Source organism: Gigantopelta aegis, chromosome 15 (assembly GCF_016097555.1).
Source record: "Gigantopelta aegis isolate Gae_Host chromosome 15, Gae_host_genome, whole genome shotgun sequence".
In the NCBI taxonomy this organism is placed as follows: Eukaryota; Metazoa; Mollusca; class Gastropoda; order Neomphalida; family Peltospiridae; genus Gigantopelta; species Gigantopelta aegis.
In genome coordinates, this window is record NC_054713.1 from 32,566,106 (window position 1) to 32,583,771 (window position 17,666).

Sequence of the window (17,666 nt, forward strand, 5' to 3'; positions counted from 1 at the left end):
AATCGTAGAAATATTTTATTAGTAGAAAACATCTTACAATGCAGCAAACTCAGGAAAGTTGCCATGGGTGTATACTGAAAATGTGATGGAAATTATTTAGAGTATGAAGACAAATGAGGTAGCTCCTTGTCACAATGAAGAGAGATCAAGGCAGATGAAGAGGGCATACCCGCACCCCCACACCCACTCACCACCACCAAAAAAGAATTAAAGAAAAGAAAGAAAAAACCAAACCAAACAAATATATCCACCTTTTCTGAGAAATCCCTGCTTTTCCATAAAATTAAATCCCAGACAAATACCCCCACAAAAAACAAAAAGTCGATTCGGAAACATGAATTTGGCGACAAAATATTACTAATACCTAGTTACTAATAATTAGTTCAATCCAGCTTAAGCTCTGAGGAACCTTAAGCATTGTCTAATGTTGTACATCCTTCCATCCATCCATCCATTTATTCAGTTTATTTTTCAGTTCTAGAGAACGAGATGGCGTCATCCTACACTATAATAGACAGTGTGGACAGGGCAAGAACTGCCGTCCAGGAACTGATGAAAGAAGACTACGTGTCAGTTGACGCTGAAGGGGTTAACATGTCGAAGACAGGACCTCTAACTCTGCTACAAGTGGGCAAAAAGGACGGTCACGTCTTTCTCTTTGATGTTCTGACATGTCCTAAAATATTCAAGCAGGGTGGATTAAAGGACTTGTTAGAGGGCGTACAAGTTCTAAAGGTGAGTCTTTTACAGATACCATAATCACGAATGAATGAAAGAATGAATGAATGTTTGTTTAACGACACCCCAGCACAAAAATACACATCGGCTATTGGGTGTCACAAATGGTAAGTATATGGAAATATTATGTATATATATATTCATGCAAAACCACAGTATAAGGAGCTGTGTGGGAAAAGTATAATATAATACATAAAATCAAGAAGGACTGTCTTGAGCAGGTTTAAATTTGTGAAATCTGTCTTGAGAGTGGCAGTCCTCCTGCAGAGAGAAAATATGTTTTCTCTTGAGACCAGTCAATCATTGGACTCGTACTTACACCCACTGAAGGTTCAAGCTGGGAAGTAGCAATTCATTTATAACGGGTGGGGTGGGGTCGGGGTTCAACTTTTAAAAATTAAACCTTCAGCATCGGGGTGTGGGTTGAGGGTGGTGCAACTTTTAAACAAAAGCAGGATGTTCGGGGCACTTCTGTTTTATCTGTAACATTTTGATTAAGACAACCAGAAACACACTGAATATACAGACACTGATATTCTAAACAAGAAAATATATTTAATATGAAAGTTTAATCGTAGAAATATTTTATTAGTCGGAAACATCTTACAGTGCAGCAAACTCAGGAATGTCCCTTTAACATTAAATATCAAAAAGTAAAATCTTACCCCCCCCCCCCCCCAAAAAAAAAAAAAAAAAACCCAAACAAGGTCAGATCATGAAAACAGGGTTGAGGTAAATAAACCAATATTGAACGGAATTATCAAGACAAAACAAAAAACAGATTTGATTATAAACAACTGGGAAAGATTTGCACAACATATCAAAAATAAAATATTCGAAAAAACCCACCCCTACAACCACCCCAAACTACCCCACTGTGGTTAGACCATGGAAACATGGTATGCAATTTGTAGTAAACAAATCAATATTGCGCAAAATGAAAAACATATTTGAAAACGTTATCACAGTTAAAGTTTGTTTTGTTTAACAACACCACTAGAGCACGGTGATTAATTAATCATCGGCTATTGGATATCAAACATTTGATATTTCTGACACGTTGTGATCAGAGGAAAACCGCTACATTTTTCCTAATGCAGCAAGGGATCTTTTATATGCACCTTCCCACGGGCAGGAAAGCACATGCCACGACCTTTGACCAATTGTGGTGCACTGGTTGGAACGAGAGAAAAAAAACAATCAGTTGAATACATTATCGCAGATGCTTATAGAACGTATTTTAAAATGTCAAACAGGTAACAAATATATTCTGTATTCGCCACTCGAGAATTTCACCACCCCTGCACCACGATGAGGAACAACACATGCACGCAGGGGTATCAAGGTAAATGAAAATGCTTTTATGTTATATATATATATATCACAATTATCTGCGGTGTATCATTTAGACGCATGCATATTAATTAAACCTATTTGTTGTTTTTTTACTAGGTGATGCACTCGTCTGTCAACGACAGCACTTCACTAAAATGTCAGTTTGACATTTTACTACAGAACGTCTTTGATACTCAGGTAATACATTATCATTATATCTGGTTTACTACAGGTGTTTCACACTGGTCTGGAAATGTTAGATCGCCATCCATCGGGTAGTTCGACCTAACCATTCAGTCAATGTCGTGTACATGTTACTGGAGACTTTGGTTTTGGATCGCGTTACAGTGAATTCGACCCTTCCGAGTTCAACCCAACGAGATTCTAATATATATATATATATATATATATATATATATATATATATATATGTGTGTCTGTATGTGTGTGTGTATCTGTGTGTGTGTGTGTGTGTGTGTGTGTGTTAAAGGAACATTCCTGAGTTTGCTGCATTGTAAGATGTTTCCGACTTAATAAAATATTTCTACGATTAAACTTACATATTAAATATATGTTCTTGCTTAGAATATTAGTGTCTGTATATTCAATGTGTTTTTGGTCGTATTAATATTTGTAAGAAACCCAAACTGGATTTTGTCTTCAAATAATTTCGTACGTTCGAAAAAATTATATTTTAGGAAATAACATTTAACCTAGTACAAATATTAGAACGATCAGAAACACGTTTAATATACAGCCACTAATATTTTATGTAATTGCAGTCGTCAAAAAGTCTCTGTTAGTCGATAACATCTTAAAAATTGCAGCAAACTCAGGAATGTCCCTTTAAGTGCACTCTAGCTCTAGTCTCACATACATGTATACTGTAACACGTACATGTACTTTAATTTTATGTAAAGGGACATTCCTGAGTTTGCTGCACTTTTTAAGATGTTATCGACTAAGTAAGACTTTTTAACGATTGTAATTACATATCAAATATATTTTTCTGCATAAAATATTAGTGGCTGTATATTAAACGTCTTTCTGATCGTTCTAATATTTGTACTAGGTTAAATTTCATTTTATTTGCAAAATCCAGTTTGGACTCCTTATAAATATTAAGACGACCAGAAACACATTGAATATACACACACTGATATTCTAAACCAAAAAATATATTTAATATGTACGTTTAGTCGTAGAAATATTTTATTAGTCGAAAACATCTTACAATGGAGCAAACTCAGAATGTCTCCTTTAACTTGATATACCAACAGCTCTACACTGTTTTTTTTTTTTTTTGTGGTTTTTATTATACAATTATATTATATAAGTTTTATTTTTAATTTAATCCTCTTCATATACTTTTCTTTGTTTAACACCCAATAGCCGATGTTAATTTTGGTGCTGGGGGATGTCGTGAAACCATGTTAAGAGCACTCTAGTTCTATTCTCACATATATTGTAACACGTACATTTACTTTAATTTCATGTGAAGCATTCTTTTATTATTACTATTTTACTGTATTTTTGTTACTTTTATTCTAATGCAACCAGGGCTTGCATAATTTGATACCCGGGTCGTTCCGGATATACCATCTGTTACTCCGGGCGGCCTGGATGTTTAAACAGTAAGGGGTTGACGTCCGCTGAATCGCGTTAATAACAACAAGGTATCCGCCGGAATGTACCCTACTCCGCAGAGTTGTTCAGTACCTAATTAAGTAGATGGCATTCTCATATAACCTTTACTCTAGACTGGATGCAAATTATCATCGATTCCTTGTCCGCTAGGGGACGACTACTAGGCCAATAGGTTGAGTAATGTTTATTTTTGAGCTGGCCGTCTAAAACGGCGTGTAAGACAATAGTATTTATATTCGTACTATGCAAGGGATTTAAATCGGAACTCGTGCCCATGATGGACGTGCCTGGACCTTCAGGTTCCTTCCTCCTTCCTTCTCACATATCATAAGAATAGCGCTAAAAGACATGTGATGTAAGCAAAGTACAGCCCAGATCGCTGCATCGATGTGGACGGCTCTTCGTTCAGGCTTATTGCTTTGTGTGTAATAATTATACTTTGAACTCTTTGTACATGTCCCTATACCACTAGGGTTTCAGGCATGTCCATCCCGGGTCTGACACGGGACAAAAATACAATTATACCTACTGTTTTAGATTGCAGATCAGCTGATAGAAGAAAACCAAGGGAGACAACTCCCATCTAAAGCAAAGTTACCTGACGTTTGTGAGAAATATGGCGTTGATATAGCTTTGATGAAGGACAAAGATGACATTGCGGTAAGCACTAGGCTGAGTTAGAAATTGAAACTTCAAATCTGGATATAATATGTTAAAAACTGGTAAAAGCACATTATGACAGACAGAAACTGTCAGATTTTGTTTTTGAAAAAAGTATGTTTTTGCAGCTAACCTCAAAGCTATGAACGGATATCGTCAAACGTATACGCTTGATTCGTCGCCTGTGCCGCCATAGCTCAGCAAAGCACAAACGACAACCTGTTGTCAGTTTCAGTTAACACGTGTTTGCCGATTTCAAATTGTAGGGTTCGTCTCAAAAAATTAAAAGAGAAATCTTGCGCTATACAAAGAACGTTCGGTTGAGGATACGGTACTAGAGTCTTTAGTTAAAACCGGTTTGATCTTGACAACGTATTATCGACAGTCGTACCTTCCTATTTCAGAATTGTTATTTTATAAAATGTTAGTAGAACTTTCAAAGTTTAGTTTGTATGCTAGTAACACATTAATCATGTATATATTTTAAAAATAAAATATACTAAAGTAGACAATGAACGTTTTCACTTCTTAATTTTACGTGTTAAACTCGACAAATTCAAATAAATATTATTTCGTTTGGAAAGGGTAAAGTTGGGGGGAGGGGGGTTGTTTAACGACATCAAAGATAAAGCATATTGATTTAATAATCATCCGACCCCATACAACCGTAAATAAAATGTGTTGAGTGCGTCGTTAAATAAAACATATCCTATCCTTCCTTCCATCTGCTGTTGGATGTCTAACATTTGGTAATTTTGACATATAATCTTAGAGAAAAATCGGGTGCATGTGCAGGGGGAGATTGGAGGTCGAAACCCTTACTTGCCCAAGCTTAAAAAAAATTGAAATGTATTTTTTTGGGGAGCATGGCCCCATATAAACTTCGCTCAACACAGTCTATAACCCCAACCCCGCTGAAATCCCTGCACACACGCCTTGGAAACCCGCTACATTTATTTTTTAGCAAGGGATCGTTTATATGTACCATCCTACAGACATGATATCACATACCATGGTCTTTTTGTATATCCGCCGATGGGGATCGATCCTAGACTGACCGCGCATTTCCCAAAAAACACCTTTTTAGGTCTAAGTAATGAATAAAAATAACATATAGTCTTGAAAAATGTTACGTAAATCGAACACAGTACCCTCTTCCTCTACCCCTAGAGCGTTACGTAATTAGTAACACCCCCTTACATGTAACGCGTATGCCAACAGCTGGCCACTGTCAAAATTTCAAGGCAAACCCCCCACTCACCGACTCCTGGAAAGGCGTTGTATCATACCTCTATGGATATAAATATGTTTTGGAGATATGAGACGACCCCTCAATCAAGACAGTTAAATTTGTTCAAAAATTGCGAAATCTCACGTGATCTCTTGTTGGGGAATTCTATACTTGTGATAAGCCAATGAAAACCGAGATCGGTAGGAGCCCGTCAAAAGTGTCCTACTTTCAAAATACTGACTTTGTTTTTGACATGGATAAGCCAGCGTAGTGAAACCAATGCGGAGTGCGGCGTCATATATGCACCAAACGTAATTGGATTTTCTGTTCTATATGCTTAAATAATAAAAATATTCCAGGGAATGTAGTTTTAATAATTGAAGGGACAGTACATTTTTAGACGAAATAGTGGTTTTTGAAATTGACTATTCCTTTGGGATAGTGGTAAAAAAATAAATTTCAACCCCTGCGACCGTGTAGACCACGTGTGACATCATAGGCAGATGACCGTCATATTCTGTTACGTCACCTCCGCAACCGTTTCATGACAGCTACAGCAACCAGTATTGAACTTTTCAGACGTCGGGTGTCCGGTCAAACGATCCAAAATTGACTGCGAACCGCTCACCTCCACACACGGCGCCCATATTATGTTGGACCCATTTTAACCCAATTTCATCGGCGTCAACGTCAACTGTGGGCACAACGCCACTTGCGATGGACTCAGAGGGAATGGAATAGGACGTCATACAATAAAAAAAAACCCTTATTTAACACGTTCTTCTGTCATATTTGCTAATTAGCCAAGATGACAGCGTAGTTTGTCTTAGTTGTAATTTTACCGGAATGTAAATGAAGGAAGAGAAGTCTCAAGTTGGTGATGTAGTTTCTTGTATTGTACTTTCCAAACATGAAACGTGATTAATAAATTAACAATATGGTGATACAGATAATATACAAGTCAGAGCTCTTGGGCGAATAACACACAGGTCTCCCGATAGAGTTGACATTGCTTATGTCACAAAACTGTCTCTCGAATCTTCCAGTAGAGTTTGTGCTTTGTGAGAGAACTTCAAGGTGTGTGAACAGTATCTGTTCTCCCCGAGTCTGTCTTTCATGGGTAAATTATCCTTATTTATAAGACACATACTAAACACGTATCTGTGTAATATACAGTTGTCATGGTGTACTCGTTCAGACGCCTGCAATACCCGTGGCAACAATTACATACTTATTGTATTGTATCTGTTTGCTCCTTACCTATTTAGTTAGTTCTCGACATTAATTGGTTTGATTGGCAAGTCACTAAGTAGATACTGTCGCGTGGCCTCTCTTCGAGTGGTTCACTGACAAAATTATTAGGGTTCGTCTGCTCGAGTCATCGGCTTTATAAAAACTAATATGGAAATAAACACGTAATTCAATGATTTTTAAAATTTATACATTTATTTTTCTTTCTTTCTTTTTAATCAACGTGTCAACTAATTCTTCTTCTGTATTCCTATTAGTATAAATATGACTATAATTTGTATAATTAGTTGTCTCTAACAACTAATTAACACTAATGACATGTACAACTGCATACATGAAAAAGTTCCTGCAGAACGCCTCCCTGGAGAGGGTTCCTTCATGGAGAGAGAGTTCCTCCACGTTTCCTCCATGAAGAGAAAGCGTCAACAAACACTGGCGGAAAACGTCAAACAAAATATTTCTGCAGTGACTAAACTTCCAAATCATCACCAGCTACATTACTAAACACCAACTTTGGAGGATGGTGGCCCTCTAGATACGATAACGTAGCGCTGACATCGACACGGTCTTCTGTTCAGCTCATATCCGTACAAACGTTAAGTAATGATATCATGAAAAATGACGTCAGGGAAGTGACGTCATTATGACGCTGATTGGAATGCTGTGTTCGTAAACAATGCATGGCTTTTAACCACGTGTTACGACTTTATTTACAAAGTAAATCTAATCAGATTATTGATAAAACACTAAAACAACGTGAACATGTATGCACAATTTATGCGGCAATACCATGGCAGACGTCAGATTATCAATTAACTAATTCTAAGTAATGAACTTGTAAAAATAAAGATATAATCCGTATTGTTACAAAGTTGAAGTTCAGCACTGTGACAATATCTATACTATTTTGTTTTCTTCAGCAAGATAAATGATCGAATATCGATGGGGCAAACTAGACTGATTATAATTGAAATGTTTACCTTTTTTTCAGGATAAATGGACGAAAACCGATGGGGAGTACTGGGCACACCGTCCGTTTACAGAAGAGATGACAGACTACGCAACAGCAGACGTAAGGGTCCTCATTCCGGAATTGTACGAAAAAATGAAAAGGTAGTTTGTTTGGGGTTTTTTATTTAACGATTTATTAATCATAAGGCTATTGGATGTCAAACATTTGTTAATTTTGACATATAGTCTTAGAGAGGAAACCCACTACATGTTTCCATTAGTAGCAAGAGATCTTTTATATGTGCCATCCCACAGACATGATAGCACATACCACGGCCTTTGATATACCAGTCGTGGTGCACTGGCTGGTACGAGAAATAGCCTAATGTGGACACCGACAGGGATCGATCCTAGGTTGACCGCGCACCAGGCGAGGGCTTTACCAAAACAAAACAAACTTTAAGTTTCTAAAGGATCATCCACCTCAGTACTGGGGGCGGAGCTAGCCTTTCTGGTAATTGGGGGTGGGGTGTTCAAAAAGACAGGCACAATGATTTAAAAGGGCACCATTGTCTTTCCAAGGGCATAAGGTTACATTAGACGTTTTTCGTCAATATTAGATATTGCTACAGCTGCCTTTTAATGTCATTCCGGGTGACCTAAATCATTTGTAAAGTATGTTAACAATGTAATTAAGAAATAAAGCTTAAAGTGAGGCGATTTGATGAGGGTCCGGACACCGTCTAGATCCGCCCCAGCAGTTCACGCTGACAACCTGAACTTGTTTTAAAATTTCTGCCAGATACTGAATGTTATTCTAATGGACGAACTCGTTTTCAATTTTTTCCCAGATATTGAATGTTATTCTAAGCAGCACAATGGACCTCCGACGGGGATCGATCCGAGACCGACCGCCCATCAAGCGAGAGTTTTACCTGGGCTACGTCCCGTCCCCTAAAATTATAACAACACACACGTTATATCGATTCAGTCGTATCACTAAACAGTTAACATTTTGTTTGTTTAACGACACTGCTAGAGCACATTGTTTAACTAATCATCGGCTATTCGATTGCAAATATTTTGGTTATGCTGACTGATAGTTATGAGAGGAAACCCGCTACATTTCTTTTCATTAGTAGCAACGGGTCGTTTATATGCACTTTCCCCACACAGGAAAACACATACCACGGCATTTGATCCGTTGTGATGCACTGGTTCATCGATCCTGCGATGCAAGATTGTTTTTTGTTTAACGACACCACTAGAGCACATTGATTAATTAATCATCGGCTATTGGATGTCAAACATTTGGTAATTCTGACATTTTCCTAATGCAGCAAGGGGTCTTTTATACGCACTTTTCCATAGACAGGAAAACACATACCACGGCCTTTGACCCGTTGTGGTTCACTGGTTTGGAAGGGGAAAAAAACCCCACCCGAATCAGTTGAATGGATCCACCGAGATGGTTCGATCCTACGATGCAAGCACCTTAGGCGAGGTATCACTCAAAACAGACAAAACATGATAAATAATACGCCAGGCACAGGGGATCGAAACCCCTTCCTGCTGAAGCAAATTTTCGTTCTTTGTTTTTCAATATATTTTTCAGAGCAGCATGACTCGACACCCTCATAAACTCCGCTCGCTACAATCTATAAGACCCCCTCCCCCAACCCTCTCCGTATAAATTCCTGTATCGCCACAGACGACATATCGACTCGAGGCAGATCAACACAGCGGTCCTCAACTGCATTAATTAATAACGATATATATTTTCATTGCAGTATTATCGAGTCGAAAGCCATGGCCTCACTCCTGAAAGAACGCACTGCGGAGGATCTGAGATGTCGATGGGACGATAAGGTACGAGACATTCAGGATGCCAGACGGAATGAAATCAGTGCCGCCATTCTACACCAGATGGAAACACAATACAAAGAACCTTTGGACCTCAGTGAAGTGGAGAAAGAGGACCACAAAGCGGTTATTAAACGAATGCGGATGTCAGAAGCAAAAGATTACAATAAAATTATCCAGGACATGAAAAGTAACCAGATAAAACAAGACATAGAAGTTTTAAAAGCGGCAGTGGACGAAAAGGGCGACGCGTATATTCCTATACGAGCGGATTTCGCCCTCTTGAGAGAGGGAAAAGAACATGTTGATAGTCGGGTCCACAAACTCTGCGAAACAGTACTTGAAAAACTTGACGCCATACTGCGAAAAGATATGGCAATAAAGTACAACCTCCAAACGCCACCTAAGCATATATCTGATCTGGAAAAACGATTCCTGCGCAGACTGAGACCAAAGGGAGAACACGACAGCACCTTTTCACCCGTCATTCTCAGGCTGTATTGGCTTTGTGCAGAAGAAAGTGTGGATGAACGAATAAAGGAGTTCCACGAAAACCCGTCCGGTGTGGAGATAAACAGCGGAGAGCAAGGAAAGTACAAGTTTTACTTGAGCAGTCCTGATGTCCCCAGGCGTCTAAAACAGAAAGCGACTAGCTTCCTTCATGAACTGGAACGAGCAGGTAAAGTTCAGAAGCCGCAACCCAGAAGACGCCAACGATATCATAATTCTGGTTATGGTTATTATTAACTCTTCACAGACCGGAACCCAGAGACACCAACGATATGACTATGGCTACGATTAACCCTTCACAGACCGCAACCCAGAGACGCCAATGATATGATTATAGTTATGATTAACCCTTCACAGGCCGGAACCCAGAGACGCCAATGATATGATCATGGTTATTATTAACCCTTCATAGACCGGAACCCAGAGACGTCAATGATATGGTTATGGTTATGATTAACCCTTCACAGACCGGAACCCAGAGACGCCAATGATATAATTATGGTTATTATTAACCCTTCACAGACCGCAACCCAGAGACGCGAACTATATCATATTCATGATTATGGTTATTATTAACCCCTTTTTTATGGTTTGCTGAGATGCTAATAGACTTTAGACATAGCATATTTTTACATTTATTTTTAGAGGACAAAAAAACCCCCAAACCATCCCCCCAAAAACAAAACAAAAAACTACAACAAACGCATTAACGTTTATAATGACGAGACTTCTTACACGTTTTACAAACCATTATTCTTAAAAGTGATTTATATTGTATATTATATTCAACTTTGTTTTAATGCAATTAAATATACTCAACAAATTTAGATTTGTATAGCATGTTTTGTTAAACATCATGAAACATCCCCCCCCCGAAAAAAAAAAAAAACACAACCCCACCCCATCCCAACAACAACAAAAAAACAACAACAACCCAACCCCACCTTCTGTTGTAAGGTATCGACATTGCAGTATGTTTTTAAACTTAATGATTTAAACAATTTGGAGAGAACAAAATGACAAGTATCTGTATGCTAATCTTAGACTATCAGCTGTCACGACGAAGTTGGCCAATCGACGGTTTCATTGTAATTTCCCCAACTCCCGACTTAGAAGGGTGCGCTCAGATTAACAACTAATCGGTCGTAGGAGTTGTATACGACGAGACACGAGTTCTGGAAGCGCTCAGACTAGCAACTGGACAGTCGTAGAAGTCGTGAGATAAGAAAGTTGGCCAACTTTGTCGTTGCAGTTGGTAGTCTGAATTTAGCTGGATGGACATTTCGGAAATTTTCATAAACGCATGAAAACGCCATTGAGTGCAAGGTTTCTGCGTGTATGACTAGACAGATTTTACTAAAACGATGTTTAGCAGTCATCTGTGATCAAAATGTTCCGAAATACTACAGCAAAGAATTACCACAAATCTAGTGGCCCTTAATTAATTTTGTTGAGTACAAGTATATTATGTGAACTGTTTTTGTTTATTATGCACTAATATTTCCTGTCCCGGACGGAGGAGATGGCAAGAGCCGACACCTGTGCCTATGACAGGTGTGTGGTACAACAGCTTGTTCTGAATGCGCACGTTAAATCCTATGACCTGACCTGACGGGATTAGCTCAGTTCGTAGTGTCAACATCATTAACCAATCTAATTAAAATTAGCTCTACTATTACATGTGGATCTAACAGCAGCCAGTTGGAGCTCATGTCCACCAATCAAAACCTTACTTGCAGAATCATGCCATGTTTCATGTGAATTACAAATGCCTTATTTAGACCAGTAGAACTAATTTTAATCAGATTGCTAACAACACTGCGTGGTCTCCAATGTCCAAGTAACATTTCGTCTATAAATAATAAATAATAATTTAAATATTGACCAATCACAATTCGCTTTTTATAACGTTATTTGGGAGCATACAAATTCAAAAAATATCGGGCGAGTCTATTTTAGTGGTCGCAGTACAGCGAACCATACCAATACATACGGAATGGGTTATCAGTCTTCAATTTTTCATTACAATTTATTTGTTTATTAAAAAAACTAAAAACTAAATCAGTCTTCAGTTTTACATTACAAATTATTTATTTTATAAAATAAAACATGTTTTAAGGCATTCGTAATTCACACGAAACATGTATACCCTCAGGATAATTGGGAATGTTTTCAAATTATTTTTAAATCACTGGCATGATTCTGCAAGTAAGGTTTTGATTGGTGGACATGAGCTCCAACTGGCTGCTGTTAAATCCACATGTAATAGTGGAGCTAATTTTAATTAGATTGCACCATTAACCAGCATGGTAAGGAAATAAATGTTTGTTCTTCTGTATGATCTAACTCCTGTTCTGGATGGAGAAGCCGGCGAAAGTCGACACCTGCGTCCATGACAGGCGTGTGCTACAACAACTTGTTCTGAATGTGCACGTTAAATCCTATGACCTGATCTGACCATCATGCACTAGACTGGTCACAAGACCGATTCCATTTCCCGTTGTAACCGGTGTCGTGGCTAAGTCATCGAACATAAGGCTTGGAGATACAGGGTTCGCAGCCCGGCACCGGCTCCCACTCAGAGTGAGTTTTAACGACTCGGTGGGTAGGTGTAAGGCCACTACACCGTCTTCTCAATCACTAACCACTTAACTCGCTGTCCTGGACATACAAGCCCAGATAGCTGACGTGTGAGCTTGAACCTTAATTGGATATAAGCACGAAAATAAGTTGAAATGAAATGAATGAAATGCAACCAGTAGTACACAGTTGGTACTTGCGACCGTTGCTGTCCCGTCTATGTCATCGCAAGCAATGCTAACATTCCGTGCACTATACGGACCTCGGCTTGTGAAGATATCCTGTCTGTGGAAAAGAGCATTTAAAACTATCTTGCTTCTTTACAACTGAAAATGAGTAACCCATGTAGTGGCCGCAGCGGATTTCCTCTCTCAATATCTGTGTGGTCTTTAACCATATGTCTGACGTCATATTGTGAGAACCCGGGATTACGATATTACCAGGAAATTATGTTGATAAATTATTAAGCTATAATTCAAGTCCGTTTTGTTTTAGCGCCAACGTGCATCGAAGTCTATATTTGTTTACATTGAACAGCGCAATTCTTTGCGCCCGGACAATAAAACGAGGCCTTGTTTATCGTAAAACATTTATATACATAATCATTAGTGTTTATATTATCAGTAGTCACAGATAACTTACCTTGTCAAGTATTATTAAGTTGTTAAATTGGCATTTTTATATAGCCACAAATGTAAAAGATCGAAGCCATGCTTTTGTACGAGCCTTGTTCTGGATTTTTGAGAGTTACTTCCGGGTATCTGTCACTGCTATTTTTGGCGTCTGTTACGCTGTGTAGTTTAGGTAAATATATAGAGGATAATAAACGAGTTGCCGGTTATTATTAAATTTATGTCCTGAGTGAAATAATTTTCAGTTGTCACGAGCTTTAGCGAGTGACAAATGAAAATTATTTCACGAGGGACATAAATTTGATAATAACTGGTACCGAGTTTGTTATTCTATTTATTACCTCAGCTATTTTTTCTCTAAAAACCTTTATTTTCGACGCACATGCACGAAGGCCAACCTGTATAGGAACTATTTAAACCACTTTACGCACTGTTCTGAGAATTGCTATAACTTTGTAATTTAATCACGTTCATAGATAATTTTCAAAAACAAAAAGTTCTCTTTATTCTGCTATAAAATCTATAAGGAACTGCATTAAAATGACATTTTGTTATAAATTTAACACCAAAAACAGAGAGCCGTACACGCAAACTCTTTAAACTACATGACGTCATTTTGTGTGTTTGCCAAATCGTGATGACGTCATATTTAGTACCGACAAGGTCATTGGTTTGTAAGCGTAAAATTGTCCAATAGTATTGTTCTTTAGACCAATGCAGAATATTTCTCACTGAGAAACTATGGAAAATATTTTCCCTGTTATGAGTGACCGCTGGGATAATAATAGTTATTTAAGATATAACTAATGCAACTTATATCTGATATGGAAATTATATTTATTGTATGCATTTGGTTCTCATTATAGCATAGTAATTAAGGTGTAAAGGCTTGTAAGGCCTAATGACGTTATTCAATAGTAGATGACGACATTGGTTCTCCAACTCGTACTGAGAAATTCACAAATTCTGCAATGCAGAATTGTACCCTGTACAGGGCCGTACCCTCCGGGGGGGGGGGGGGGGGGGGGGGGGGGGGGGGGGGGGGGGCAGCTGCATAATACATAGAAATGTTTAATCTTTATAGTATGTTAAAATTTTTTTATAAAATTTAGTGCCCCCCCATGGATTTTGGTCAGGGTACGGCCCTGCTGTACTGCTGGAGTTTACCCCGTTTTGCAGAATGCATACTCGCTCTGCGGAATGCATAATTCTGCAGTGCTGGATATTAACCAGTATTGCTGGATTTTGGCGGGGGTATAAAACGGATCCCGCAATGATTTGTGAGTTTTGGTCAATCATTCGCCCCGATAGGTGGGTTGGGTTTATTAATAGAATACTAAATTACACGGGTTTTACATATGTGAATATTATTGGGATAACTTGTAAAGACCAAACTCAAAACCTTAATGATTAGATAGTTAATAAAGATTAAAGGGTATTATTTTTGGCATTTATTATTGATATAATTTAGGGAGATAGCACCTATTGCACAGAAAAGGTGTATGCCCCAGGTCTTGTGGTTTTTATGTGGCGAAGTTTAATGCATATTATATACAGAGGGATTGCGATAGAGAGATGCCTATGTAGTGGAAGTAGGTCTGTGTACCCAAACAAAGTATTTAAAGTGTTATTCGTGCAGTTATTGACGTTCTTGGAATAATTATTATAGAGCAACTTACCTGTCTCAGATGAATACGACTCAGTCTTTTAAGGTATTTTAAGAATTGTGGTATATTTCATAGCCTGGAAGTAACTTAGTCATATTTATTTAATTATTTATGTGAATTTTATTACTAAATGAATCAGTGAACATACAGTTCAACTGCGCATGTAATTTGAGGTTATTTTTAAATAAATATTATTAAATTGTAATCTTGTTGGTGATCTTTTGCCTTCATAGTTAGTAGTTATGGCCATTTACAAGGACACCCTCTAATCCAGGGTCGTCACAATATAGCCGTAATTAAAATGTGTCGAGTGCGTCGTTAAATAAAACATTAGCTTCCTTTCTATACAACTGGAGTAAATGAATGAATTAATGAATGCTTAACGACACCCCAACACCAAAATACACATCGGCTATTTGGTGTCATAAAAGGTAAGTATACCAATTAAGGTTCAAGCACGCTGTCATGGGCACACACCTCAGCTATCTGAGATGTCTGTCCAGGACAGTGGGTTAGTTGTTAGTGGTTAATGAGAGAGAAGAGGGTGTAGTGACCTTACACATACCCATTGGGCCCTTAATAACTCGCTCTGGGTTGGAACCGGTATCGGGCTGCGAACCCTGTACCTGCCAGTTTGTAGTCCGATGACTTAGTGCACTATAAGCACCTTGGCTTGAAAAGATGTGTTGTCTGGAAACATCATTTAAAACTATCTTCCTTCTTTACAACCGGAAAAGAGTAGCCCATGAAGTGGCCGCAGCGGGTTTCCTCTCTCAATATCTGTGTGGTCCTTAACCATATGTACGACGCCATATAACCATAATTAAAATGTGCTGAGTGCGTCGTTAAATGAAACATTAGCATCCTTTCTATACAACTAGAGTAAATGAATGAATGCATGAATGAATGTTTAACGACATCCCAGCCCAAAAATACACATCGGCTATTCGGTGTGATAAAAGGTAAGTATATTGGAATATTATTTATTCAATTATATAAAACCACAGTGTAAAAAAGCTGTGGGAAAAAGTATTACACAATACAAATATCAAGGTAATATAAATCAGTGTTTTAAAAACTTAAAAATTAATTATAGGTGGAATTTAAAAGATTCAAAAACATTTGTGTTGCCAAAAAAACATCATTTGTCGTCTGCTTCAGGAAGGAAATGTTTTATTTAACGACGCACTCGACACATTTTATTTACGGTTATATGGCGTCAGACATATGGCTAAAGACCACACAGATATTAACAGAGAAAACCCGCTGAACTGGCTAGAACGAGAAATAGGCCAATGGGCCCACCGATGGAGATCGATCCCAGACTGACCGCTCATCAAGCGAACGCTTTACCACTGGGCTAAGTCCCGCCCCCTTCAGCTTCAGATGATTTACACTCCACCAAAATGTGGCGCACCAGTAGATTCATACCGAGGAGGTGGGTCCTTCTTTAAAATAAAGAAAGAAAAAGAAAGAAAAGTTTTATTTAACGACGCACTCAACACATTTTATTTACGGTTATATGGCGTCAGACATATGGTTACGGACCACACAGATTTTGAGAGGAAACCCGCTGTCGCCACTTCATGGGCTACTCTTTCCGATTAGCAGCAAGGGATCTTTTATTTGCACTTCGCACAGGCAGGATAGCACAAACCATGGCCTTTGTTGAACCAGTTATGGATCACTGGTCGGTGCAAGTGGTTTACACCTACCCATTGAGCCTTGCGGAGCACTCACTCAGGGTTTGGAGTCGGTATCTGGATTAAATACCCCTATGGTTCGACTGGGATCCGAACCCAGTACCTACCAGCCTGTAGACCGATGGCCTAACCACGACGCCACCGAGGCTGGTGAATCCGTGAAATATGTATGGCCGATGCGGGCACCGCACAAAATGAATGAAAGTTGAACGACACACGATTTCATTTCAACTTATTTTCGTGCTTATATCTAATTAAGGTTCAAGCACGCTGTCCTGGGCACACACCTCAGCTATCTGGGTTGTCTGTCCAGGGCCCCGTTCCACAAAGCGATCTTAGCGCGAAGATCACCTTAAGTGCATATGTTAGCTGTGCAGTTACGGTGATCTTAGGGCCAAGATCGCTTCGTGGAACGCGGCCCAAGACAGTGGGTTAGTTGTTCGTTGGTTAGTGAGAGAGAAGAGGGTGTAGTGGCCTTACACCTACCCACTGAGCCCTAAAAGAACTCGCTCTGGGTTGGAGCCGGTACCGGGCTGCGAACCACTGCGCCACCGAGGCCGGTACGACACTCCAGCACAAAGTGCACTCTACTGGTCTCGTTAAACAAACAAACATTTAACTTTTCAACGACAGTTTATCACATTTTAAACTACGGCTAATTGTGTGTGACATATGGTTATCTGAACACTTCTAAAAAATAACAGAGGAAACCTGCTGCCGTCTCATAAATTATTCCTGCAGGATAGCAGCAAAATCAACTTTAATTATACGCCCCGCCTTAAGAGCCGCCCCCAGTTTGGGCTTCTTACAAATATTAAGACAACCAGAAACACATTGAATATACAGACACTGATATTCTAAACAAGAAAAATATATTTAATATGTAAGTTTAATCGTA

General features: G+C 38.7%; 1 protein-coding gene across 1 annotated transcript; it reads left to right on the top strand.

The window, feature by feature from the left end:
* Nucleotides 1-489: 489 nt before the first annotated feature.
* LOC121389773 lies at nucleotides 490-11,004 on the top strand. Its single transcript, XM_041521421.1, has 5 exons — nucleotides 490-735; nucleotides 2,191-2,271; nucleotides 4,258-4,380; nucleotides 7,854-7,975; nucleotides 9,604-11,004. The coding sequence occupies exons 1-5, from the start codon at nucleotides 490-492 to the stop codon at nucleotides 10,421-10,423; spliced, it is 1,392 nt and encodes a 463-aa protein (XP_041377355.1). The 3' UTR covers nucleotides 10,424-11,004.
* Nucleotides 11,005-17,666: the final 6,662 nt, after the last annotated feature.

Excerpts from the sequence above, each read along its gene's own strand:
- LOC121389773 (XM_041521421.1), top strand. The coding sequence starts at position 490 with ATGGCGTCATCCTACACTATAATAGACAGTGTGGACAGGGCAAGAACT. Across the intron at positions 2,272-4,257 it reads AGAACGTCTTTGATACTCAG|ATTGCAGATCAGCTGATAGA; the intron begins GTAATACATTAT and ends CTACTGTTTTAG. Across the intron at positions 7,976-9,603 it reads TTGTACGAAAAAATGAAAAG|TATTATCGAGTCGAAAGCCA; the intron begins GTAGTTTGTTTG and ends TTTTCATTGCAG.